Source organism: Dendropsophus ebraccatus, chromosome 5 (assembly GCF_027789765.1).
Source record: "Dendropsophus ebraccatus isolate aDenEbr1 chromosome 5, aDenEbr1.pat, whole genome shotgun sequence".
In the NCBI taxonomy this organism is placed as follows: Eukaryota; Metazoa; Chordata; class Amphibia; order Anura; family Hylidae; genus Dendropsophus; species Dendropsophus ebraccatus.
This window is the reverse complement of record NC_091458.1, coordinates 136,302,865-136,326,626: the sequence shown is the minus strand read 5'-3', so window position 1 is coordinate 136,326,626 and position 23,762 is coordinate 136,302,865. Positions and strand designations below refer to the sequence as shown.

The 23,762-nt window shown below is 49.1% G+C and overlaps 1 protein-coding gene across 10 annotated transcripts in view; it reads right to left on the bottom strand.

Moving 5' to 3' along the window:
- The window catches only part of MACF1 (microtubule actin crosslinking factor 1), a 177,205-nt gene extending 153,665 nt beyond the window's left edge, over positions 1-23,540 (bottom strand). For 7 of the 10 annotated variants that reach the window (XM_069971385.1, XM_069971392.1, XM_069971386.1 and 4 more), the window contains exon 1: positions 23,345-23,540. In XM_069971385.1, coding sequence (XP_069827486.1) covers positions 23,345-23,438 — 94 coding nt within the window. In that variant the 5' untranslated portion in view covers positions 23,439-23,540. The remainder of the gene's footprint in view (positions 1-23,344) is intronic. The other 3 variants (XM_069971389.1, XM_069971393.1, XM_069971395.1) reach the window with 1 other exon arrangement.
- Positions 23,541-23,762: the final 222 nt, after the last annotated feature.

Here is a 23,762-nt window from a genome sequence, read left to right as displayed (position 1 = left end):
TTGAGTAAACCCTTATACAGCCATTTTCTAAGCAGCCATGCATGTTGTTTTGCTGCGACCTGTCACAATGCTTCTCTCTGCAGGTGCAGATGACACTGGGAGATCAGGCTGCTGTGGATAGGCACCACATCCGGCAAGCTCCAGGCATCACCAGCAGTGTCCTGACCTGATCAGTGACTGGCTCAGCGGGCCAGTACTGCTCCAAAGTGTCATCACAGAAGCAGAGAGAAGCCACCAGCACCAATGGACCAGAACAGGAGCTGTGAGGGCCTGGGGTAGGCAAGTATCACTTTATATAAAGTTATTATTTCAGGAATACCAGTACTTCAGTGTATTTTTCTTCTTTCAGATGAACTAATGTAAGAAAGTAATGTAGATTTGTAATTTACTTCTATTAAAATATATCTAATCTTCCAATACTTATCATCTGCTGTAAGTCCTGCAGGAAGTGGTGCATTCTCTCCAGTCTGACACAGTGCTCTCTGCTGCCTCCTCTGTCCATGTCAAGAACTGTCCAGAGAAGTAGCAAATCTCCATAGAAAACCTCTCCTCCTCTCCAGACTGAAAGGAGGACATCACTTTCTGCAGGACATACAGCAGCTCATAAGTACTGGAAGACTAAAGATTTTTAAATACAAGTAAATTACCAATATCTGCCACTAGTTGAATTCAAAGAAAACATATTTTGTACCTCTTTAACCTGGTCAACTAATCCAGCAGAAGGCGGCTTATTCTGCTTACAGCTAGTACACCCAAGTCCCCCATAAATAAAGTCATCACAACAGAAAATATATAGGTCAAACTCCATAAACTATTGCATAAAAATATACTCTTTATTAACAATTCACTTCAAGGAACATTAACATTTTTCAGTGAAACAATAAATAGGCAACTATATCCAGGCAACATCATAGAAGAGAAGGTATGCGGACATTGCACAGTGACCTGGTGTAAACTACCATAAAGTGCATAGCTCTACAAGTCAGAGCGATATATAGTATGCCCGAAAGACAGCAAAGAAGAAAAAATCCACCCCAAGGGTCTCGGTCAGGACGGGTTACTGGGTATATTCCTTCAGTGACTTGTTGTTTGCCGCTTTTCAAGGATACTGTATATTGCCTCTGTTCTGTATCTATGCACTTTATGGTAGTTTACAGCAGGTAAGTGTGCAATGTGCACATACCTTCTATTCTATAATGTAGTTAACCTTTCGTAGTCTGTGATCCCACTCTGCTGATAGTTAGTTCCACCTCTGAGACAGTCTCTGGATTGTCAGCTAGATATGAGACTTGCAAATATGTTGATTCGCTTACAAAATCTATGTGAAATTGTTAATAAAGAGTATATTTTTAAGCAATAGTTTATGGTGTTTATTATATATATTTTGTTCTTTTTGGTGACTATATGTACGTATTAGAAATGAGCAAAACTCGAGCATGCTCTGGTTCGGCTGAGCCGGAGCGTTCGGCATTTGCTTACCGGTCGCTGCTGTGAGAGTCCTAGAAAACATGGATACAGCCTATGGGCTATGGCTCTTTCCGTGTTTTCCAGGCAGCCTTAGGGCTGCATCCGACTTCTTCAGCCACCGGTAATCAAAAGTGGAACGCTAAGTCTCAGCCAGACTACAGCATGCTCCAGTTTCACTTATCTCTAGCGCCTATATATGTATTTTATGTGGTCACAATGTAGGTGGTAGTCCCCCCATAAATATGTAGCACAGATAAACCAAGTATACTGGGTTACAGCAATAGTGAGAAGGCAATACGCCAATGTAAGGACAGGGGCAGGAACCTTGGCTCTCCAGCTGTTGCAAAACTACAACTCCCAGCTTTAGCTTTGGCTTTCCAGGCATGATGGGAGTTGTAGTTTTGCAACAGCTGGAGAGCCAAGGTTCCCTACCCCTTGTCCTAAATAATACAGGTTTATCTACGTTGATTGTACAATCTAAGAATGACGCCATAGTACTGTGTAGTATTATTACACGCAGTTATTGGAGGTTAGGTGTATAATAATGTTACATGTCCAGCCATGTATTGGGGTCCCAATAGCGGTCTGTTATTCTGCTTCTAAAATTGTATAATAGAGCAGCGGATCATTCCCGAATCCACAAACTGGACAAATGTGGTATGGTTGTATAACAGGTAGTACCAGGCTGGATCACCGGGGAAGCCATGTTATATATAGAGCCCTTTTTAGTATGTTCTTTTCTACCTCACAATATGGTCATAAAATGCAAGAAAAAGGGGATCGCCTCATAGATTTAGCTTTAACAGAGCAAATTCTAGCACGAGCATGGCCGGTGTACTGTACACGTCCCTAAGGGAAGCGTGAGGCGGCTGCTGCTGAGGAGGAGTGCCTCCGTCCTTATCGCACAGGGACACCTTGTGTTGCCGTGTGTGTCCCAGCACGTGACAGAGGACACCACAGAGGCCAGAGGAGAGGAGGAGATATGAGAAGGAAGCACAAACACCAACAGCACCAGTCACACACACAACAGCACCAGTCACACACACCAGCACCAGTCACACACACAACAGCACCAGTCACACACACAACAGCACCAGTCACACACACAACAGCACCAGTCACACACACAACAGCACCAGTCACACACACAACAGCACCAGTCACACAAACACATACACATAACAGCACCAGTCACACACACACACACACACACACACACCAGCACCAGTCACACACACCAGCACCAGTCACACACACACAAGCACCAGGTCACACACACAAGCACCAGGTCACACACACACACACACACACACACACACACACACACACACACACACAACAGCACCAGTCACACACACACACTCAAAAGCACCAGACACACACACACACAACAGCACCAGTCACACACACAACAGCACCAGTCACACAAACACATACACATAACAGCACCAGTCACACACACACCAGCCACACACAACATCACAAGTCACACACACAGACACACAATAGCACCAGTCACACACAACATCACAAGTCACAAACACACCAGCACACACAGACACACACACACAGAGAAACAGACACACAGCAGCAGCACCAGTCACACACAGCAGCAGCAGCACCAGTCACACACAGCAGCAGCACCAGTCACACACAGCAGCAGCACCAATCACACACAGCTGCAGCACCAATCACACACAGCTGCAGCACCACCAGTCACACACAGCAGCACCAGTCACACACAGCAGCACCAGTCACACACAGCAGCACCAGTCACACACAGCAGCACCAGTCACACACAGCAGCACCAGTCACACACAGCAGCAGCAGCACCAGTCACACACAGCAGCACCAGTCACACACACAGCAGCAGCAGCACCAGTCACACACACAGCAGCAGCAGCACCAGTCACACACACAGCAGCAGCAGCACCAGTCACACACACAGCAGCAGCAGCAGCACCAGTCACACACACAGCAGCACCAGTCACACACACAGCAGCAGCAGCACCAGTCACACACACAGCAGCAGCAGCACCAGTCACACACACAGCAGCACTAGTCACACACACAGCAGCACTAGTCACACACACAGCAGCACCAGTCACACACACAGCAGCACCAGTCACACACACAGCAGCACCAGTCACACACAGCAGCAGCACCAGTCACACACAGCAGCAGCACCAGTCACACACACAGCAGCAGCAGCACCAGTCACACACACAGCAGCAGCAGCAGTCACACACACAGCAGCAGCACCAGACACACACACAGCAGCACCAGTCACACACACAGCAGCACCAGTCACACACACAGCAGCACCAGTCACACACAGCAGCAGCACCAGTCACACACAGCAGCAGCACCAGTCACACACAGCAGCAGCACCAGTCACACACACAAACACAGAATGACATGTACAACAGCACCAGTCACACACACACTCAAAAGCACCAGACACACACACACTCAAAAGCACCAGACACACACACACTCAAAAGCACCAGACACACACACACACACAACAGCACCAGTCACACAAACACATACACATAACAGCACCAGTCACACAAACACATACACATAACAGCACCAGTCACACAAACACATACACATAACAGCACCAGTCACACACACACCAGCCACACACAACATCACAAGTCACACACACAGACACACAATAGCACCAGTCACACACAACATCACAAGTCACAAACACACCAGCACACACAGACACACACACACAGAGAAACAGACACACAGCAGCAGCACCAGTCACACACAGCAGCAGCAGCACCAGTCACACACAGCAGCAGCACCAGTCACACACAGCAGCAGCACCAATCACACACAGCTGCAGCACCAATCACACACAGCAGCAGCACCACCAGTCACACACAGCAGCAGCACCACCAGTCACACACAGCAGCAGCACCAGTCACACACAGCAGCAGCACCACCAGTCACACACAGCAGCACCAGTCACACACAGCAGCACCAGTCACACACAGCAGCACCAGTCACACACAGCAGCACCAGTCACACACAGCAGCACCAGTCACACACAGCAGCACCAGTCACACACAGCAGCACCAGTCACACACAGCAGCACCAGTCACACACAGCAGCACCAGTCACACACAGCAGCACCAGTCACACACAGCAGCACCAGTCACACACAGCAGCACCAGTCACACACAGCAGCAGCACCAGTCACACACAGCAGCAGCACCAGTCACACACAGCAGCACCAGTCACACACAGCAGCACCAGTCACACACAGCAGCACCAGTCACACACAGCAGCAGCAGCACCAGTCACACACAGCAGCACCAGTCACACACACAGCAGCAGCAGCACCAGTCACACACACAGCAGCAGCAGCACCAGTCACACACACAGCAGCAGCAGCACCAGTCACACACACAGCAGCAGCAGCAGCACCAGTCACACACACAGCAGCAGCAGCACCAGTCACACACACAGCAGCAGCAGCACCAGTCACACACACAGCAGCACTAGTCACACACACAGCAGCACTAGTCACACACACAGCAGCACCAGTCACACACACAGCAGCACCAGTCACACACACAGCAGCACCAGTCACACACAGCAGCAGCACCAGTCACACACACAGCAGCAGCAGCACCAGTCACACACACAGCAGCAGCACCAGTCACACACACAGCAGCAGCAGCAGTCACACACACAGCAGCAGCACCAGTCACACACACAGCAGCACCAGTCACACACAGCAGCAGCACCAGTCACACACAGCAGCAGCACCAGTCACACACAGCAGCAGCACCAGTCACACACACACAAACACAGAATGACATGTACAATGAGACGCTGAAATAGCAGCCCTATCATAGGAAGAAAGTAAGAGCAGGAAAGGCTGCTCACACTACCACCAGGGTGCACTAAGAAGTGAGAAAAGATCCCAATACTAAGGCTTCATATAGGGGTCAGTAACAGCGCCCCCTCCTCCAAGCTGCCACACAGAGGGAAAGGTGACCTGGCCCCGGGATAAACACTTACTACAGAGGAGAGAACAAGATCTTACCAGCGGGGGCACAATGCTCCACTAGAGAGGCAGAAAGCGGGGGCACAACCATCAGCCACTAGAGAGGCAGAAAGCGGGGGCACCATCAGCCACTAGAGAGACAGACAGCGGGGGCACCATCAGCCACTAGAGAGGCAGGCAGCGGGGGCACCATCAGCCACTAGAGAGGCAGACAGCGGGGGCACAAACATCCACTAGAAAGGCAGACAGCGGGGGCACCATAAGCCACTAGAAAGGCAGACAGTGGGAGCACAACCATCCACTAGACAGGCAGACAGCGGGGGCACCATCAGCCACTAGACAGGCAGACAGCGGGGGCACCATCAGCCACTAGACAGGCAGACAGCGGGGGCACCATCAGCCACTAGACAGGCAGACAGCGGGGGCACATGGCACTGCCAAAGGCCCACACTAACAGCATAAAAGAGCTGGAAAACCCCAAGTCCAGAGAGAGGAAGGAAGTTCATGCACCAGAACGCCGCACATAAACTACACAGTTATTAAAAGTCATCTACAAACAGTGACCTATAAAACAGAGTAAAGACGGAGCTCAAACATATAAAGAGGACCACAAATAAGCCCAAGGTGTGACCATAGAGGTGGTATACATATGGCACAAAGCTGACCCGGAAAAGAGGATACCAATAAGCAGGACACAGTCACATGGGCCATTACATTTAATAGCTATATCAGCCACATATAACTAGGCACAGTACAAGCCAAGACACAGAACAAACCACCGGGCTAAAGCTTTAGCTGTCCAGGCATGATGGGAGTTGTAGTTTTACAACAGCTGGAGAGCCAAGGTTCCCTACCCCTGGACTAAAGGGAAAATGAAAGGCAGGACGCATTACTGGAAAGTGAGACGACAAATCCGTAGATGACATATGAGACCGAGAACTGACAGACAACATAAAAGCCGCTGGTACTAGGGATAGATATGTTTCTGTATAAGGGAGATGAGGAAACGTATACCTTACTATATATCCTAAGGATAAATGTGACATAAGGTCGTATAATCCAGCAGTAAAAAGTTATAGAACGTCTGAACGCTGGCGACAATTCAGAGAATAACCCATAAAACATAGGGATCCAGGTGTTCACACTTGGGGTCCCTACACCTGCCCATATTGCAAAACTGTAATCCACAGGGACCCCAATATATGACCCCCATATCCCTTTCAGTTTTCTACCTGGCAAGCTCAGATTTGGTATGTCTGCAGGTATTCTCCGATAGAGAAGAATGTCTTCAGAGATGTACGGCACGCAATGGAGCCTGTACGGTTTACACTAGGGACTTGTACAGCCTCAATGCACTTCTATACACGTTCGTCACACAAAGCAACAACAAACGTAAAAAAAAAAGACATAGAAAATTGCAAGAATAGATACAAAACCCACAAAGGAGTCTTCGAGGAATTATCTACTATAAGAATGCCTGGTATGACACCTACCTTTAACCTTGTTCAGGTCCTGTAGGAATTTCTTGTAGTTTGTGATACTCATAGTCCCCTGCGGTAGGTGTGCACTGGACGTTCAGCGAGAAGCCTGCGCCTCTATCACCTAGAGGTAAATGATCCCTGTACAGTCAGTCCAACCCCCACACTATGCAAACACCCAGTCACCGCGCATCCAGAGGTCATATAACCCTGCCGGCAATGATGATGGGGGCAGAAACGCGCCACTACACCTGCGGACCACACTGATCACAACATACACACGGAAGCCGTCCTACTACAGTCTGAACTTTAAACTGACAAGGCCGATAAATACATCCGGCTATAGGCTATTGTACTAAGAACATGCCCATAGACGTTGCCACCATCAGTTATACACAAAGCCGCCAGCATCCCACATTAAGAATGCAGGGACCAAAGAAAATATTGGGAGGAAAGAGTCCGCACATGTCATAGCTGAACACAAGTGCGGCGGCCAGGAGATTGGGTTTCCTCACCTGCTGCCAGACAGCTGGCAGATTCAGGAGAACGATGGTAACAGCGAAAGCCGACCATCATATCCACCCCCTACAGAGACTGCAGAGGGTCCGTACAAAGAAACCTTATTAAGTCCAGGACTTTATAGGAAAGTGGGATTAGGGTATATGACTGAAGTCATACAAATCCTATTAAAGCAAATAGATGACTTCCCATCTATAACTCCAGGACTGCAGGGAAGTCAAACATCATAGTAAATATTTAAGCTATAAAGGCAATACAATTATTATAATATTATCATACAAGAGTTAATATTTGTATTCAGAGGTTGGAGCAGTAGAGACTGACAGCGACTCCGCGACTGTATTATGGATCCAAAGCATGGAGCATATAGCAGAAAAGAGCGCCCCAGGGAGATACTAAGTGACAACATTCTGCACACTCTGTATGCCATCACATAGTGTCTCCCTGAGGCTCTCTTTTCTCAGGAAAACAAAGACACACAATAGAAATAAACAATTACCAGCAATTCCTTCCTTAAAGGGGTTGTTCACCAAAAAAAAAAAAAATTCTTTCAAATCAACTGGTGCCAGAAAGTGAGATGTCTTATTTACTTCCATTAAAGAATTTCAAGACTCGAGTACTTATTAGCTTCTGTATGCCCTGCAGCAAATGGTGTATTCTTTCCAATCTAGAGAGCAGGAGCGGTTTTCTAAGGGGATTTGCAATTGCTCTGGACAGTTCCTGACATGGACAAAGGTGACAGCAGAGAGCACTGTGCCAGACTGGAAAGTATACACCACTTCCTGCAGATCATACAGCAGCTGATAAGTACTGGAAGGCTTGAGATTTTTAATAGAAGTAAATTACAAATCTCTGGCACCGACTGATTTGAAAGAAAACGTTTTTTGGTGAACAACCCCTTTAGGGTAGCTTCACACGTACCGGATTCGCAGCGGATTTCACTTTTCAATTTTCATTCCGCTACGAGTATGTAACGCGGCCCCTTTAACCCCCCGCAGCCCCCATTACCTGCTTGACGCTGCGGCTGCGTGTAAGGCTCCCACGCAGCCGCAGCACCTAGCAGGTAACGTATGCTCCGGGGAAATCCGCTGCGAATCCGGTACGTGTGAAGGCCCCCTTAATCTTATTTTAGCCCAACTCTTACGTCTATTAAGAAGTCCTCTGTATTCGCCCCAGGAGATCAGCCATATTACCCCTCTAGAAGTGAACTTGTCACTGTAAAAAAAACAAAACAAAAAAAAAAAACCTTTGACAGTCAGGGTTCCTCCATACATATCTGGCTGTTGTCTGACACTAGGAACCCATGACTGTCAGAGTACACAGGGTAATCCCAGGAGATCCAAATTCCTTGCAGCCAGGACAGCAAAACCGGTTGCCAATCCCAAGTTTTTTTTCCCAGTCACTGTTTACCAGACACAGCACCATACACAGGATCAGCTGTAATACCAAGCACAGCCAGTAGTAGAACAGCACTGTGCAAGGTAAACCATGGGAATCTGCTCCAACAAGCACCACAGCCCCGTCAATCGGTGGATCAGCTGGAATGTCAGGAGTCTGATCCCTACTGATCTGATACCAATGGCCTCTCCCTACTGGACGAGCAGCTTTACACTGTACATGTGAATTTCCATGTAGCATATACAGTAATGAAACCGGGGGGGGGGGGGGGGGGGGGGTAATCATCCACTTGAGGCCTATAAAAAAAACATTCATACCACTGTAGCATAACACATGCAAATTATAATAATGGTGTATGGAGCGGATTCACACATACAGGATGTGCCGCAGTTATCAATGGAACGCAGCATCAAATCTGCAGCAGATCCTGTACGTGTGAATCTACCATCAAGGTGTTCTCACACAAAGGCTTTTTCTGGAAGAAGAAGAAGGAGAAGGAGGAGAAGAAAAGCACGAGAGATGTATGGAATTTGGCTTTAGGAAAAATTCCTGCATCCAGTTTTTAAGCCCCCTTCACACGTCCATGGCCGTTTTATGGTCAGAAAGCAGTGAGCAAGGAGGCTTCAGGAAACCAGCAGTGTTTCATGACCATAAAAAAAAAAATTTATACATACATACTCACGTGATGAAGCTGTGCTCCCAGTTGGCTTCTCCCCTGTCTTCTGGCTCTGCGAGCACACAAATAAAGAGGTATACTGCTGCCACTAACCGGAACAGTGATTAACAGAGTCGGGAGCAAATGGCTCCCAGCCCTGTTAAACACACTGGTGCATTTCACTGCTAGCGCCAGCACTTGCCCTGTTGCTTGCGCTGGACTGGGCTGCCATGTAGTGCATCCGGTATTCCGAACAGCTTCCATCCAGAGCTGCCTGGAATTCTGGATGCCCCCCAGGACAGGTCCTATAATTTCTGGGCCTATTTTCCAGCATGAACACCCTTTAGGAAAAAGGTTGTCCGTGCCCCCATGGAACCTTACAGAAATCCGGATAGATTTTCCTTAAGGGGAGTTTAGTTTCTTCCCTGAACAGTAATCCTAGAATCACATGATCACTTTCGGACATACACTTTCACCAGTTAAGTAAACCATAAACCACAGCGGCTCCTGTCAGGTCTAATGATAAACTAAAGTCCCACAAATGAGAACAATTTCCTGTGAATTCCCTTCTCTACACAACAGGAAGTTCCATAAGTCAGGGAGACAAATAGGAAGAAATCGCAGTCACAGTAGATACTGTATAAATGGATGAATCCTGAAGCCGCTCTCTCTCCATCCACCCTATAGATGTAACCGGGCACAGGCCGCTCGCTCTCCATCCACCCCATAGATGTAACCGGGCAGAGGCCGCTCGCTCATCATCCACCCCATAGATGTAACCGGACACAGGCCGCTCGCTCTCCATCCACCCTATAGATGTAACCGGGCACAGGCCGCTCGCTCTCCATCCACCCTATAGATGTAACCGGGCACAGGCCGCTCTCTCTCCATCCACCCTATAGATGTAACCGGGCACAGGCCGCTCTCTCTCCATCCACCCTATAGATGTAACCGGGCACAGGCCGCTCTCTCTCCATCCACCCTATAGATGTAACCGGGCACAGGCCGCTCGCTCTCCATCCACTCTATAGATGTAACCGGGCACAGGCCGCTCTCTCTCCATCCACCCCATAGATGTAACCGGGCACAGGCCGCTCTCTCTCCATCCACCCCATAGATGTAACCGGGCACAGGCCGCTCTCTCTCCATCCACCCTATAGATGTAACCGGGCACAGGCCGCTCTCTCTCCATCCACCCCATAGATGTAACCGGGCACAGGCCGCTCTCTCCATCCACCCTATAGATGTAACCGGGCACAGGCCGCTCTCTCTCCATCCACCCCATAGATGTAACCGGGCACAGGCCGCTCTCTCTCCATCCACCCTATAGATGTAACCGGGCACAGGCCGCTCGCTCTCCATCCACTCTATAGATGTAACCGGGCACAGGCCGCTCTCTCTCCATCCACTCTATAGATGTAACCGGGCACAGGCCGCTCTCTCTCCATCCACCCCATAGATGTAACCGGGCACAGGCCACTCTCTCTCCATCCACCCCATAGATGTAACCGGGCACAGGCCGCTCGCTCTCATTCCACCACATATATGTAACCGGGCACAGGCCGCTCTCTCTCCATCCACCCCATGGATGTGACCGGTCACAGGCCACACTCTCTCCATCCACCCCATAGATGTAACCGGGCACAGGCCGCTCGCTCTCCTTCCACCCTATAGATGTAACCGGGCACAGGCCACTCGCTCTCTATCCACCCCATAGATGTAACCGGGCACAGGCCGCTCTCTCTCCATCCACCCTATAGATGTAACCGGGCACAGGCCGCTCTCTCTCCATCCACCCCATAGATGTAACCGGGCACAGGCCGCTCGCTCTCCTTCCACCACATATATGTAACCGGGCACAGGCCGCTCTCTCTCCATCCACCCCATGGATGTGACCGGTCACAGGCCACACTCTCTCCATCCACCCCATAGATGTAACCGGGCACAGGCCGCTCGCTCTCCTTCCACCCTATAGATGTAACCGGGCACAGGCCACTCGCTCTCTATCCACCCCATAGATGTAACCGGGCACAGGCCGCTCTCTCTCCATCCACCCTATAGATGTAACCGGGCACAGGCCGCTCTCTCTCCATCCACCTCATAGATGTAACCGGGCACAGGCCGCTCTCTCTCCATCCACCCCATAGATGTAACCGGGCACAGGCCGCTCGCTCTCCATCCACCCCATAGATGTAACCGGGCACAGGCCGCTCTCTCTCCATCCACCCTATAGATGTAACCGGGCACAGGCCGCTCTCTCTCCATCCACCCTATAGATGTAACCGGGCACAGGCCATTCTCTCCATCCATCCTATAGATGTAACCGGGCACAGGCCGCTCTCTCTCCATCCACCCTATAGATGTAACCGGGCACAGGCCGCTCTCTCTCCATCCACCCTATAGATGTAACCGGGCACAGGCCGCTCTCTCTCCATCCACCCCATAGATGTAACCGGGCACAGGCCGCTCGCTCTCCATCCACCCCATAGATGTAACCGGGCACAGGCCGCTCGCTCTCCATCCACCCTATAGATGTAACCGGGCACAGGCCGCTCGCTCTCCATCCACCCCATAGATGTAACCAGGCACAGGCCGCTCGCTCTCCATCCACCCCATAGATGTAACCGGGCACAGGCCGCTCTCTCTCCATCCACCCCATAGATGTAACCGGGCACAGGCCGCTCGCTCTCCATCCACCCTATAGATGTAACCGGGCACAGGCCGCTCTCTCTCCATCCACCCCATAGATGTAACCGGGCACAGGCCGCTCTCTCTCCATCCACCCTATAGATGTAACAGGGCACAGGCCGTTCTCTCCATCCACCCCATAGATGTAACCGGGCACAGACCGCTCTCTCTCCATCCACCCTATAGATGTAACCGGGCACAGGCCGCTCTCTCTCCATCCACCCTATAGATGTAACAGGGCACAGGCCGTTCTCTCCATCCACCCTATAGATGTAACCGGGCACAGGCCACTCTCTCTCCATCCACCCTATAGATGTAACCGGGCACAGGCCGCTCTCTCTTCATCCACCCCATAGATGTAACCGGGCACAGGCCGCTCGCTCTTCATCCACCCCATAGATGTAACCGGGCACAGGCCGCTCTCTCTCCATCCACCCCATAGATGTAACCGGGCATGGGCCTCTCTCTCACATTTTATGGTATTCAGATGTTTCAAATATTTTAAAAACACAAAGGGTTAAGAGAAATTCAGCCGACACCAGAAATTCCAGTTGCGGGCGAGACAGAGGAACAGCTGGGAATCCATAAACCAATTGCTGGGTGTCCTATAACCAGCTGCTGAGCCAGTAAAACCAGTCCCCCAAAAATCCATACCAACAAGACCAGTCCATCGCAGACACAAAGCCGCCCGGCCCCTCGCATTACAAAGATGTGAGCTAGAACAGGGCTCCCAGTCCATAGGAGACAGTATGGCAGACCCCCGACCATGTCTTATTGTTCTATATATACACAGAGAAGGAAAAGGGGTAAATGAAGAAGAGCATCAAGACTGCAGCTTCTCCCCATGTGCAAGCACGGAGATCACCTCCATATGGAGGGATGAGCGGAGGCCATGCAGCGACATATACTATTTAGATACCGAACAGAGAATGCAGCATTTGAAGAACCGTGACTGACTAGGTTGGATTCACCCCTAGGGAGTCCAGGAGAACACCATAGGCCATATCCATGTTTCCAGGACTCCCTAGGGTTGTATCCAACTACGTCAGTCAGCGGTAATCAAATGCTGAGTGATCCGTCTCGAGCATGCTCTAATACTGAACCGATACGTATAGCGTATGAATGACGTGGTCACATGGTCAGCTCTATCATCCTATGATGTAAGTCCCACTACTGGATGTTATTATTACTCACAGACAATAGGCAGTCTGGACGCTCAGGATGTGAATGCACACAGACATGCAGACGTCTACACAAGATCACAGCCGGATTTATGCTCATTCTCTTCTACAGGATCTACTATTTTGTAGTTTCTGGATGATCCATCAGCTGCTGTATGTCCTGCAGGTAGTGGTGTATTCTTTTCAGTCTGATACAGTGCTCTCTGCTGCCACCTCTGTCCATAGCAGAGGATTTGCTACTGCTTTTGACAGTTCCTGACACCGACACAGGTGGCAGCATAGAACATTGTGTCAGACCAGAAAGAATACACCACTTCCTGCATGACATACTGCAGATGATAAGTACTGGAAGATTTATTAAATAGAAGTAAATGGTATAACTTTCTAACACTAGTTGATCCGAAAACAATTTCTTCTCTGGAGGACCCCTTTAAGTATATGTAAGCCCGTTCTTAGCTGCCTCCAAAAGTAGGCCACTATAAAGAGGAGCTGTGGCCTCTCCTGACCTGTTTAAGTATTTACATGTATTCCCCATAAAGAAAAAAAAATTCTGCATCACTTCTGGACTAAATAGTCAAGTGGGTGTAACCAGTTGTGGGTGTGTCCCTGCAATGTCTGGCACTGTGAGCTTTGATTGGACAGTATAGAGACAACCCCTTTATCAGTAGCTCCCAGTTGGCTATTTGGCCATAAACATCTAATAAGAAAAACAGAAATGGCGCATTGCAAAAATTATTCCAGAATTCAGTGGAGAGGACAGACATATTATATATACTATAACGGACAGCTGGGAAGGGGGCGGCGGGTCCTCCAAGCTGCAATGTGCCGCAAAGTATCAACATGGCTTATAAATGACCTTCCTAAACAACAAAAAAGCAACCATGGCTGGAAAACACAATACACCATGCTTCTCCATATCAGCAGATTGCTACTATAGTTATAATCCAGAACAGAAGTTATTTACAAAGTATCCAGAAGATGTGGCTGTGTAGCTGTCATTCATCTGGCTGCTGCATTAAAGGTTTCCTGACTATTTTACAGCGCAAACATGTTGTGTTTAGTAACGTGACTAAAATTAAAGGGGTACTCTAGCAAAAAAATTCTTTCACATGAACTGGTGGCAGAAAGTGACAGAGATTTGTTATTTCCTTTTATTAAAAAAATCTGTAGTCTTCCAGTACTTCTTAGTTGCTGTATGTCCTGCAGGAAGTGGTGTATTCTTTCCAGTGTAGAGAGCAGTAAAGGTTTTCTGTGAGGATTTGCTACTGCTCTGGACAGTTCCTGACATGCAGAGAGCACTGTATCAGACTGGAAAGAATACACCACTTCCTGCAGGACATGCAGCAACTGATAAGTACTGGAAGACTGGAGATTTTTTTAATAGAAGTAAATCACAAATCATTTGATTTTAAATATATTTTTTTTACGCTAGAGTACCCCTTTAATTTATAAAGCACCAACTTTACAATACATATAGAGACAAAATCAGACACTACATTGTACGACGAGGCGCGCTTATAGGCTATGTTCACACTACGTATATTTGAGGCTGTATGTTTGAGGCTGTATAGCAACCAAAACCAGGAGTGGATTGAAAACACAGAAAGGCTCTGTTCACATAATGTTGTAATTGAGTGGATGGCCGTCATTTAATGGCAAATATTTGCTGTTATTTTAAAAGAACGGCTGTTGTATTGAAATAATGGAAGTTATTTACCGTTATATGGCGGCCATCCACTCAATTACAACATTATGTGAACAGATCCTTTCTGTGTTTTCAATCCACTCCTGGTTTTGGTTGCTATGAGGACCTGACATGAGGACCAAATACAGCCTCAAATATACATAGTGTGAACCCAGCCATAATCTGTCACCAAATTCACAATCATTAGTGTGTAATCTTTGTGTCGCACAACCATCGTGGCCACTAAACAAGTGGTGGTGAATGGGATCTACTGGTGTGAATGGGGCTTTAGTGACAGCTCTGTTGGGCCCTGGCAGTGACGATCACATAGTCGGATAAGAGCGGCTTCCTTCCCTGTGCACAATGGTTTCCTCACGCCGCTTCTATTTTCTGATATACAGGAAATGACACGTCCCTGCGACATGCCTGGGATGGTGACAACTGCTCTGACAGCTGTCCATGTGATCAGTAACATAGACCATCCCTTAAACCTGGGATGGGGAACCTTCGGCCCTCCAGCTGTTGCAAAACTACAACTCTCATCATGCCTGGACAGCCGAAGGCTGTCCAGGCATGATGAGAGTTGTAGTTTTGCATCAGCTGGAGGGCCGAAGGTTCCCCATCCCTGCCTTAACCTCTTACAACAGTTAGTAAAAGTCCCCGGTAGTCGTCCCCTGGACAGGGACAGGTCTTATAGGGACAGCTACCCCCCAGCACCTCATGCGACCTGCTTGTCCAAGGACACAGGAGGTTAAATAAAGGCCGTTCATGCAGGAAATAAGACACGGAAAATGCAGACAGACACCAACTTGTAAACTATTTGCCTCCAGGAAACACAATTGCTTCCATGATGGAGCTCCTAGGCGGCCATGTCGGGCCTGCTCACCTGAAGCAACAAACTCCTATGCTAACCCTATTCTATGAGAAACTACGAGGAATTCCGGATTCTTCCATCTGCAATGACACTAGGCCTCCTGCACGTGCCGCAGTACGGGGAGCTGTATAGTGTCACATTACACACTCACTCTCCCCTAGGAGCGCTGCATCCACCACACACACAGCCCCCTGTATAGTATCACAGCCAGGCCCCTACTAGTCTGTGCACCAGCCCAAATAGCATCCAGATATATATAGGGAGACAGTGTGTCACCGGGCACCATGAGTAAGCTTAGCTTCCCAATATGACATATGCTTCTGTACATAGTACATGTGGTGTAAATGGGTCCTTAAAGGGGTACACTGGGAAAAAAAAATTCTCTCTCAAATCAACTGATATCAGAAAGTTATATAGATTTGTAATTTACTTCTATTTAAAAATCAGCCTTCCAGTACTTATCAGCTGCTGTATGTCCTGCAGGAAGTAGTGTATTCTTTCCAGTATGACACAGTGCTCTCTGCTGCCATCTCTGTCCATGTCAGGAACTGTCCAGAGCAGGAGAGGTTTTTCATGTGGATTTGCTGCTGCTCTGGACAGTTCCTGACATGGACAGAGGTGGCGGCAGAGAACACTGTGTCATACTGGAAAGAATACACCACTTCCTGTAGGACATACAGCAGCTAACAAGTACTGGAAGACTGGAGATTTTTAAATAGAAGTAAATAAATCTATATAACTTTGTGACTCCAAAAAAGTTTTTTCACCGGATAACCCCTTTAAATACCCACACATAATACAACCAGATGTGCGCTCTACTAGTCTACTTAACATCTGGGATCATTTTTGTAGTTTTTAGTTTTGTAGTTTTTAATGAAAAGCAGAACAAAAAAAAAAAAAAAAACAAGATTGCCAAATACACAAATGGTGTGAATATTCCCTTTTCGCACACAACCTTCCTGTGTTACGTCCAATTCACCAGGTAATTTTCTGGTCAGTATTTGTAGCCAGGACCAGGACTAGAGCAAATATAGTATGTGCCGTATGGGGAACACAGCCCTGGGGTGTGATGTGTAGGTGCGCTGCATGAAGAGGAGCCCAGTAACAGGGCCGCCTATGAGCAGCTGGGTGACAGGGTACTGACCCCAGCAATGGAGATAGGAAGAAAAGCAATAACAATGGACATCCGGTCCTCTGTAGTAGTGTAAGGAGCTGAAGTCTTAGGAACCTCACAGCAGCACAGAGGATGTTATGTCCTGACTGGTGATAGTGTGGAGATCACAGTAGCACAGAGGATGTAATGTCCTGACTGGTGATAGTGTGGAGGTCACAGCAGCACAGAGGATGTTATGTCCTGACTGGTGATAGTGTGGAGGTCACAGCAGCACAGAGGATGTAATGGCCTGACTGGTGATAGTGTGGAGGTCACAGCAGCACAGCGGATATAATGTCCTGACTGGTGATAGTGTGGACGTCACAGCAGCACAGAGGATGTAATGTCCTGACTGGTGATAGTGTGGACGTCACAGCAGCACAGAGGATGTAATGTCCTGACTGGTGATAGTGTGGAGGTCACAGCAGCACAGAGGATGTTATGTCCTGACTGGTGATAGTGTGGAGGTCACAGCAGCACAGAGGATGTAATGTCCTGACTGGTGATAGTGTGGACGTCACAGCAGCTCAGAGGATGTTATGGTCTGACTGGAGACAATAGTGGACGTCACAGCAGCACAGAGGATGTAATGGCCTGACTGGTGATCGTGTGGACGTCACAGCAGCACAGAGGATGTAATGGCCTGACTGGTGATCGTGTGGATGTCACAGCAGCACAGAGGATGTAATGTCCTGACTGGTGATAGTGTGGACGTCACAGCATCACAGAGGATGTTATGTCCTGACTGGTGATAGTGTGGAGGTCACAGCAGCACAGAGGATGTAATGTCCTGACTGGTGATAGTGTGGAGGTCACAGCAGCACAGAGGATGTTATGGTCTGACTGGAGACAACAGTGGAGGTCACAGCAGCAAAGAGGATGTAATGGCCTGACTGGTGATAGTGTGGATGTCACAGCAGCACAGAGGATGTAATGTCCTGACTGGTGATGAAAGAGTGGACGGGGGGGAATCATGGGGGGGGGGTGTTAGGAGGGCAAGAAATACAATGAACATTTAAAGGGGTACTCTAGTGAAATGCTTTTTCTTTCAAAACAACTGGTTTCGGAAAGTTATAAAAATTTGTAATTTACTTCTATTTAAAAAAATATCTCCAGTCTTCCAGTATTTATGAGCTGCTGTATGTCCTACAGGAAGTTATGTATTATAACCAGTCTGACACAGTGCTCTCTGCTGCCACCAGAGCAGCAGCAAATCCCTATAGAAAACGTCTCCAACTCTAGACAGATCCTGACATGGCAGCAGAGAGCACTGTGTCAGACTGGAAAGAATACGCCACTTCCTGCAGGACATACAGCTGCTGATAAGTACTGGAAGACTAGTGATTTTTAAATAGAAGTTATTTACAAATCTATACAACTTTCTGACACCAGCTGATTTGAAAGCAAAAAAAAAAAAAAAAGTCACTGGAGTTCCCCTTTAAGGACAGTTATGAACAGCCTTGCCATTTTATCACAGCAAACAGCACCAGTACTTTAACCCCTTCAGGATACTGCATCTAGTAGGCCGCCTTCTTTTCTATTCAGATTCCCACAACCTCTGATAAACCTTGGCACTGTATATTTTCTGCAGTCCATTATGTATCCGATTAGCAGCCATCCTGTTCCTTGGTAACGTTACATGCCATGCAGCGGCATAGATGATGTCATATTCTGGTATGCAGGCTGACCAGTCTCTCGGTGGGCTCCCCCTGCCCCATATGACATGCTATGGCAGATTAGACAGGAAGGAAGCAAGTGTCTGGGACACACCTGATTTACCCTCTCAGCGTCTATCCTGGGGGCAGACACACCTTTGCTGCTTTACCACACCTTCCGAGTCAGACACCTCTAATCTGCAGCAAGTCTGTCAGTCTTTTCAGTCTATCAATATATCATTGTGTACGATGTCAGGAGGCGGCACATACCTGCAGCGCTCGCTGGGCTCTGCTATAGGTGGAGGCTGAACCTTTACATACATAGCCACTAAATATTGTACATAGCATCCAGGCAAACGCTAAATTCCAACTCGCCCTTGACTAACAGATCGCATAGAAAAATATTATCCTGCTGCTATCCTGCACCTCCCTGTCGTGTCACAGAGCAATGGGAGCAGTGTGTCAGACTGAAGAGAATACGCCACTTCCCGACGGACATACAGCAGCTGATAAGTACTGGAAGACTTGACATTTTTAAAGACCAAAGTAAATAACAAATTTATATAACTTTCTAAAACCAGTTGGTTTGAACATTTTTTTTTCTCCAGAGTTTCCCTTAAAACAGTTTCACAACTCCCACCATCATAATGAATGCTCCAAACTTTGTTTTGCATCACATCATCCGCATTTACAGAACGTGCACGGAACGTGGGAATAAAGCCCCTACTACACGGGGTGACTGCGAGAAGCAAATGAGCGATGTCAGCTCTTGTTTGCTCCTCGTTCCCCACTCGCTGCCACCACTATTGCACGCGGCTACAGCGAGCGGGTGAAAGCAGGGGGACCGCGGGGAAGGGGGCTGCCCGGGTGATCGCTTGATCGTCCGGGCAGCCCATATGGGATAGCGGTGTTCTGCTGCCGTCGCTCCTATTCCTCGGAGCAACGGCAGCAGATCGTTGCTATATGAGTCGTTTGTCTTTCAACATGTTGAAAGACAAACGACTGCAGCGATCTAACCGACATTGTCTCTATCCTGAGAGCCGCTGCCATACATACAGGGAGTATATGGCAGCAGGCGACCCTCCATGGCTTTTAATCAAATAAATCAATAGTCTATGGAGTGACGAACCACATGTCCTGGCCAGCTGGGGAGTGGAACGCGGAACGCACCTCCCTCCCCCTCAATGTATCTTGGTATCACACAGGATGATGCAAATGAAAGTAACAGTGGTCACCTATACTTTAACTTTGGCCACATGAGTGACGTATATACAGTGTCAAGGAGGTGGAGCCAAGGGGTACGCCTCAATGTGCTGTATGCCCGCCCCTTTGTGTAACCAGTAACAGGCAATGTGCACAAACACACAGTGAGATGTAGCGGCACCAGGGCCCAGGGAATTATAGGCCCCACCTCCTTGACACTATGCAAAGCCCAAATAAAGGGGTTATCTTCACATAAGCAACAATGGTATGTTCTGAATGTTTTCAGTGACAATATATAGAAGTGAATCAGAGGGTGACAGATTCACTTTAAATCCTTCCAGTAATGCCCCTATTCCACCGGTCGTTTAGAGGAGCAAACGAGCGCTCTCAGCGCTCGTTTGCTCCTCGTTCCCCGCTCGCTGCCGCCGCTATTCAACGCGGCTGCAGCGAGCGGGTGAGTGCGGGTGGGGGCGGCGGGGAGCTGCGGAGGGGGGGCTCCTATTCAACGGAGCGCTGGCAGCAGATCGCTGCTATATCAGTCGCTGGTTTTTCAACATGTTGAAAAAAAGCGACTGCAACGATCAGCCGATATCAACGATGTCGGCTGATCGTTGCACTCTATTCCACGGGACGATTATCGTTCGTAGCGGCCGATATCGGCCGAATACGATCGACTTTCGTTCTGTGGAATAGGGCCTTAAGTCAAAAGTGTTCATTGGTGGTGGCCTGGGGGCCAAGACCCCAAATCATGGCTATATATTAGAGAAGCGGCACAGTGTATGCTAATGTAGGTGTGTGAGGGGGCTTCTCACTGGTTGGACACACGTCTTCAGTGACAGACATACCAGACATGAGATGAGACAGCGGTAGAACACAGTAACCCTCACACTCCAGCACACACACATTATATATATATATATATATATATATATATATACACACACAGTGTGGTCCAAAAGTAGGTGAACAGTATGTGTATGGGGTTATGAGGGAGGAGATTTATCAAAAATGGTGTAAAGTGAAACTGGCTCAGTTGCCCCTAGCAACCAATCAGATTCCACCTTTCATTTTCCATAGAGTCTGTGAGGAATGAAAAGTGGAATCTGATTGGTTGCTAGGAACAACTGAGCCAGTTTCACTTTACACCATGTTTGATAAATCTCCCCCTTCATAACCCTATTACACCTACTGGTCACCTACTTTTGGATCACCCTGTATATATGTATGTATGTGTGTGTGTGTGAGTATATATAAGGATAGATAGATAGATAGATAGATAGATAGATAGATAGATAGATAGATAGATAGATAGATAGCCAGTTTAGGTATATAATAAAACAGGACATGGACACTTCAAACTACTTTTATGCCTAAGATCCATAGTCTGCTGTCTGACATAAATTATATGTGGGGGTCTCAGCTATGGGGGGGGGGGGGGCTGCTTATATACGTGGACACAAGGGAGCGGAGGCGGCCACTGCTGAGTTACATCTGTATACTCCTTCCTTGCAGAGTCTGGCCAATATAGACTGCAGTATAAACAGGATACACATAGGGCGAGAGGAGGGGGGACGTTGTGTAATCCCGAAATCCTTCACAAAAACCATAGAGCATCTGACATGCAGATATCTAGGAGATAGTGGTGCCCGGAGATCCTGGGACCCTGAGGGCAGACGCCACTACTACCACCTATAGTCACCTCAAGAATCGGCTTATGGAGAGGGAACATATAACCCGCTGTACCCTATAGCAGTATATACATATATGAGGAGAGATGCTGGAGGTGCAGAGGTTGTATACCAGCAGTGTACTGGCCAGAGATGGCACAGTGCCTCCCTCGTCTATACCAGTGGTTGGCAGCCAGCCCTATTAATAACGTATGACAGTGATGGGGAACCTTCGGCCCTCCAGCTATAACAAAACTACAACTCCCATCATGCCTGGACAGACATGATGGGAATTGTAGTTTTGCAACATCTGGAGGGCGGTAGGTTCCCTATCGCTGCTATACTACATAGATGTACGGATACAAGGTTGGCATCCGACCTCTAAGAAGGGGGCTCACAGACGCCATATAAGACGGCTCCTGCTCCTTTAAGACTGCAGTCGGCAGCTCGGAGCTGTCCCTCCTGGCTGTTCCCGCCATACTTCTATCACGTCACCTGAATAAGATGTTACTGGCAGTGCGCCTCTCCATTGTTAGGAGAGGTCGGTGCCCATGTACCCACATAGTGCCCGCTCTGATGGGTACCATAGAGTCCACCGCAGTACCTCCCCCCCCCCATCCTAAACCAACAATTCACTGTTAACCCTTACACTACCCTTGTACTCATCACACTGTACCCCCGGGGGTCAGCACAGTCTCCCCGCCACCCTCACACCGGTATCTCTATGCAGTTAACCCTTGCACTACCCTTGTGCTCATCCCACTGTACCCCCGACAGTCAGCGCCGTCTCCCCGTCACATCCGTATGTATCTCTATGCAGTTAACCCTTGCACTACCCTTGTACTCATCACACTGTACCCCCGGCGGTCAGCACCGTCTCCCCCGTATGTATCTCTATGCAGTTAACCCTTGCACTACCCTTGTACTCATCACACTGTACCCCCGGCGGTCAGCACCGTCTCCCCCGTATGTATCTCTATGCAGTTAACCCTTACACTACCCTTGTACTCATCCCACTGCACCCCTGGCAGTCAGCACCGTCTCCCCCGTATGTATATCTATGCTGTTAACCCTTGCACTCATCACACTGTACCCCCGGCGGTCAGCACCGTCTCCCCCGTATGTATCTCTATTCTGTTAACCCTTGCACTACCCTTGTACTCATCCCACTGCACCCCCGGCGGTCAGCACCGTCTCCCCCATATGTATCTCTATGCTGTTACACCCTGCGTCTCTCTCATATCACTGTTCCACCCATGGCGGAGTGAACACCTCACTGTTACACCCGGTCACCAGCACAGTCACACTGGAGATAAGTGGGCAGTGTGAGCAGGGCTATCCCTGCAGTCAGCTCTCCCTGCAGTCAGCTCTCCCCGCAGTCAGCTCTCCCTACAGCCAGCTCTCCCTACAGCCAGCTCTCCCTACAGCCAGCTGCTTCATGACACTGACACCTGACAAGCCTCCTGTCACTGGATGTAGCAGAGAGGAGTTTGTCGCTGGTGCAGAGTCACACACATCCTCTGACACTATATGACAGGGAGAAGCCGCAGCAGCCGGCACCGGGAGTGTCCGTGCGTCTTTTGGTCCCCGTGCACACTATGACGCGGTTGTCGCTGCGTCTCCTGCAGCAGCCCGGCCCCCGGCATGTGCCATCTGTAGCCGGCCCCGCAGCAGCCCGGTCCCCGGTACCTTTGTATCTCTCCAGCACTCCTTCATACGCCCGTACAAACTCGTTCTCCTGGTTACGATCCACCGGGAGTTGTCCCGGGATATACCCGGACATGGCGAACGCTTCTCCCGCAGTATTCCCGGTGCCCGCCGGTCAGTCCGGTGCCTGTGAATCCGACTTCCGGCTCCTGTCTCCGCCCAGGCCGCATCGAGAGAAGGGGACACCCAGCCGAGCGATAGGGTACTACACCTGGGAGCGTGGAGCCAGGGCGGACGCAGGGCGGCCATTCAGGGAGCTACGGCGACACAGTGCTGGGGGACAGAGGACATCTAGCGGCGGCCGGCGGTACTGCGCCTCTCCGCTCTGCTCCCAAGTTCAGCTCCTGCTCACATTGACCTCTATGGCCGGGGACGGCTACAGCCACGGTCACACCTGCTG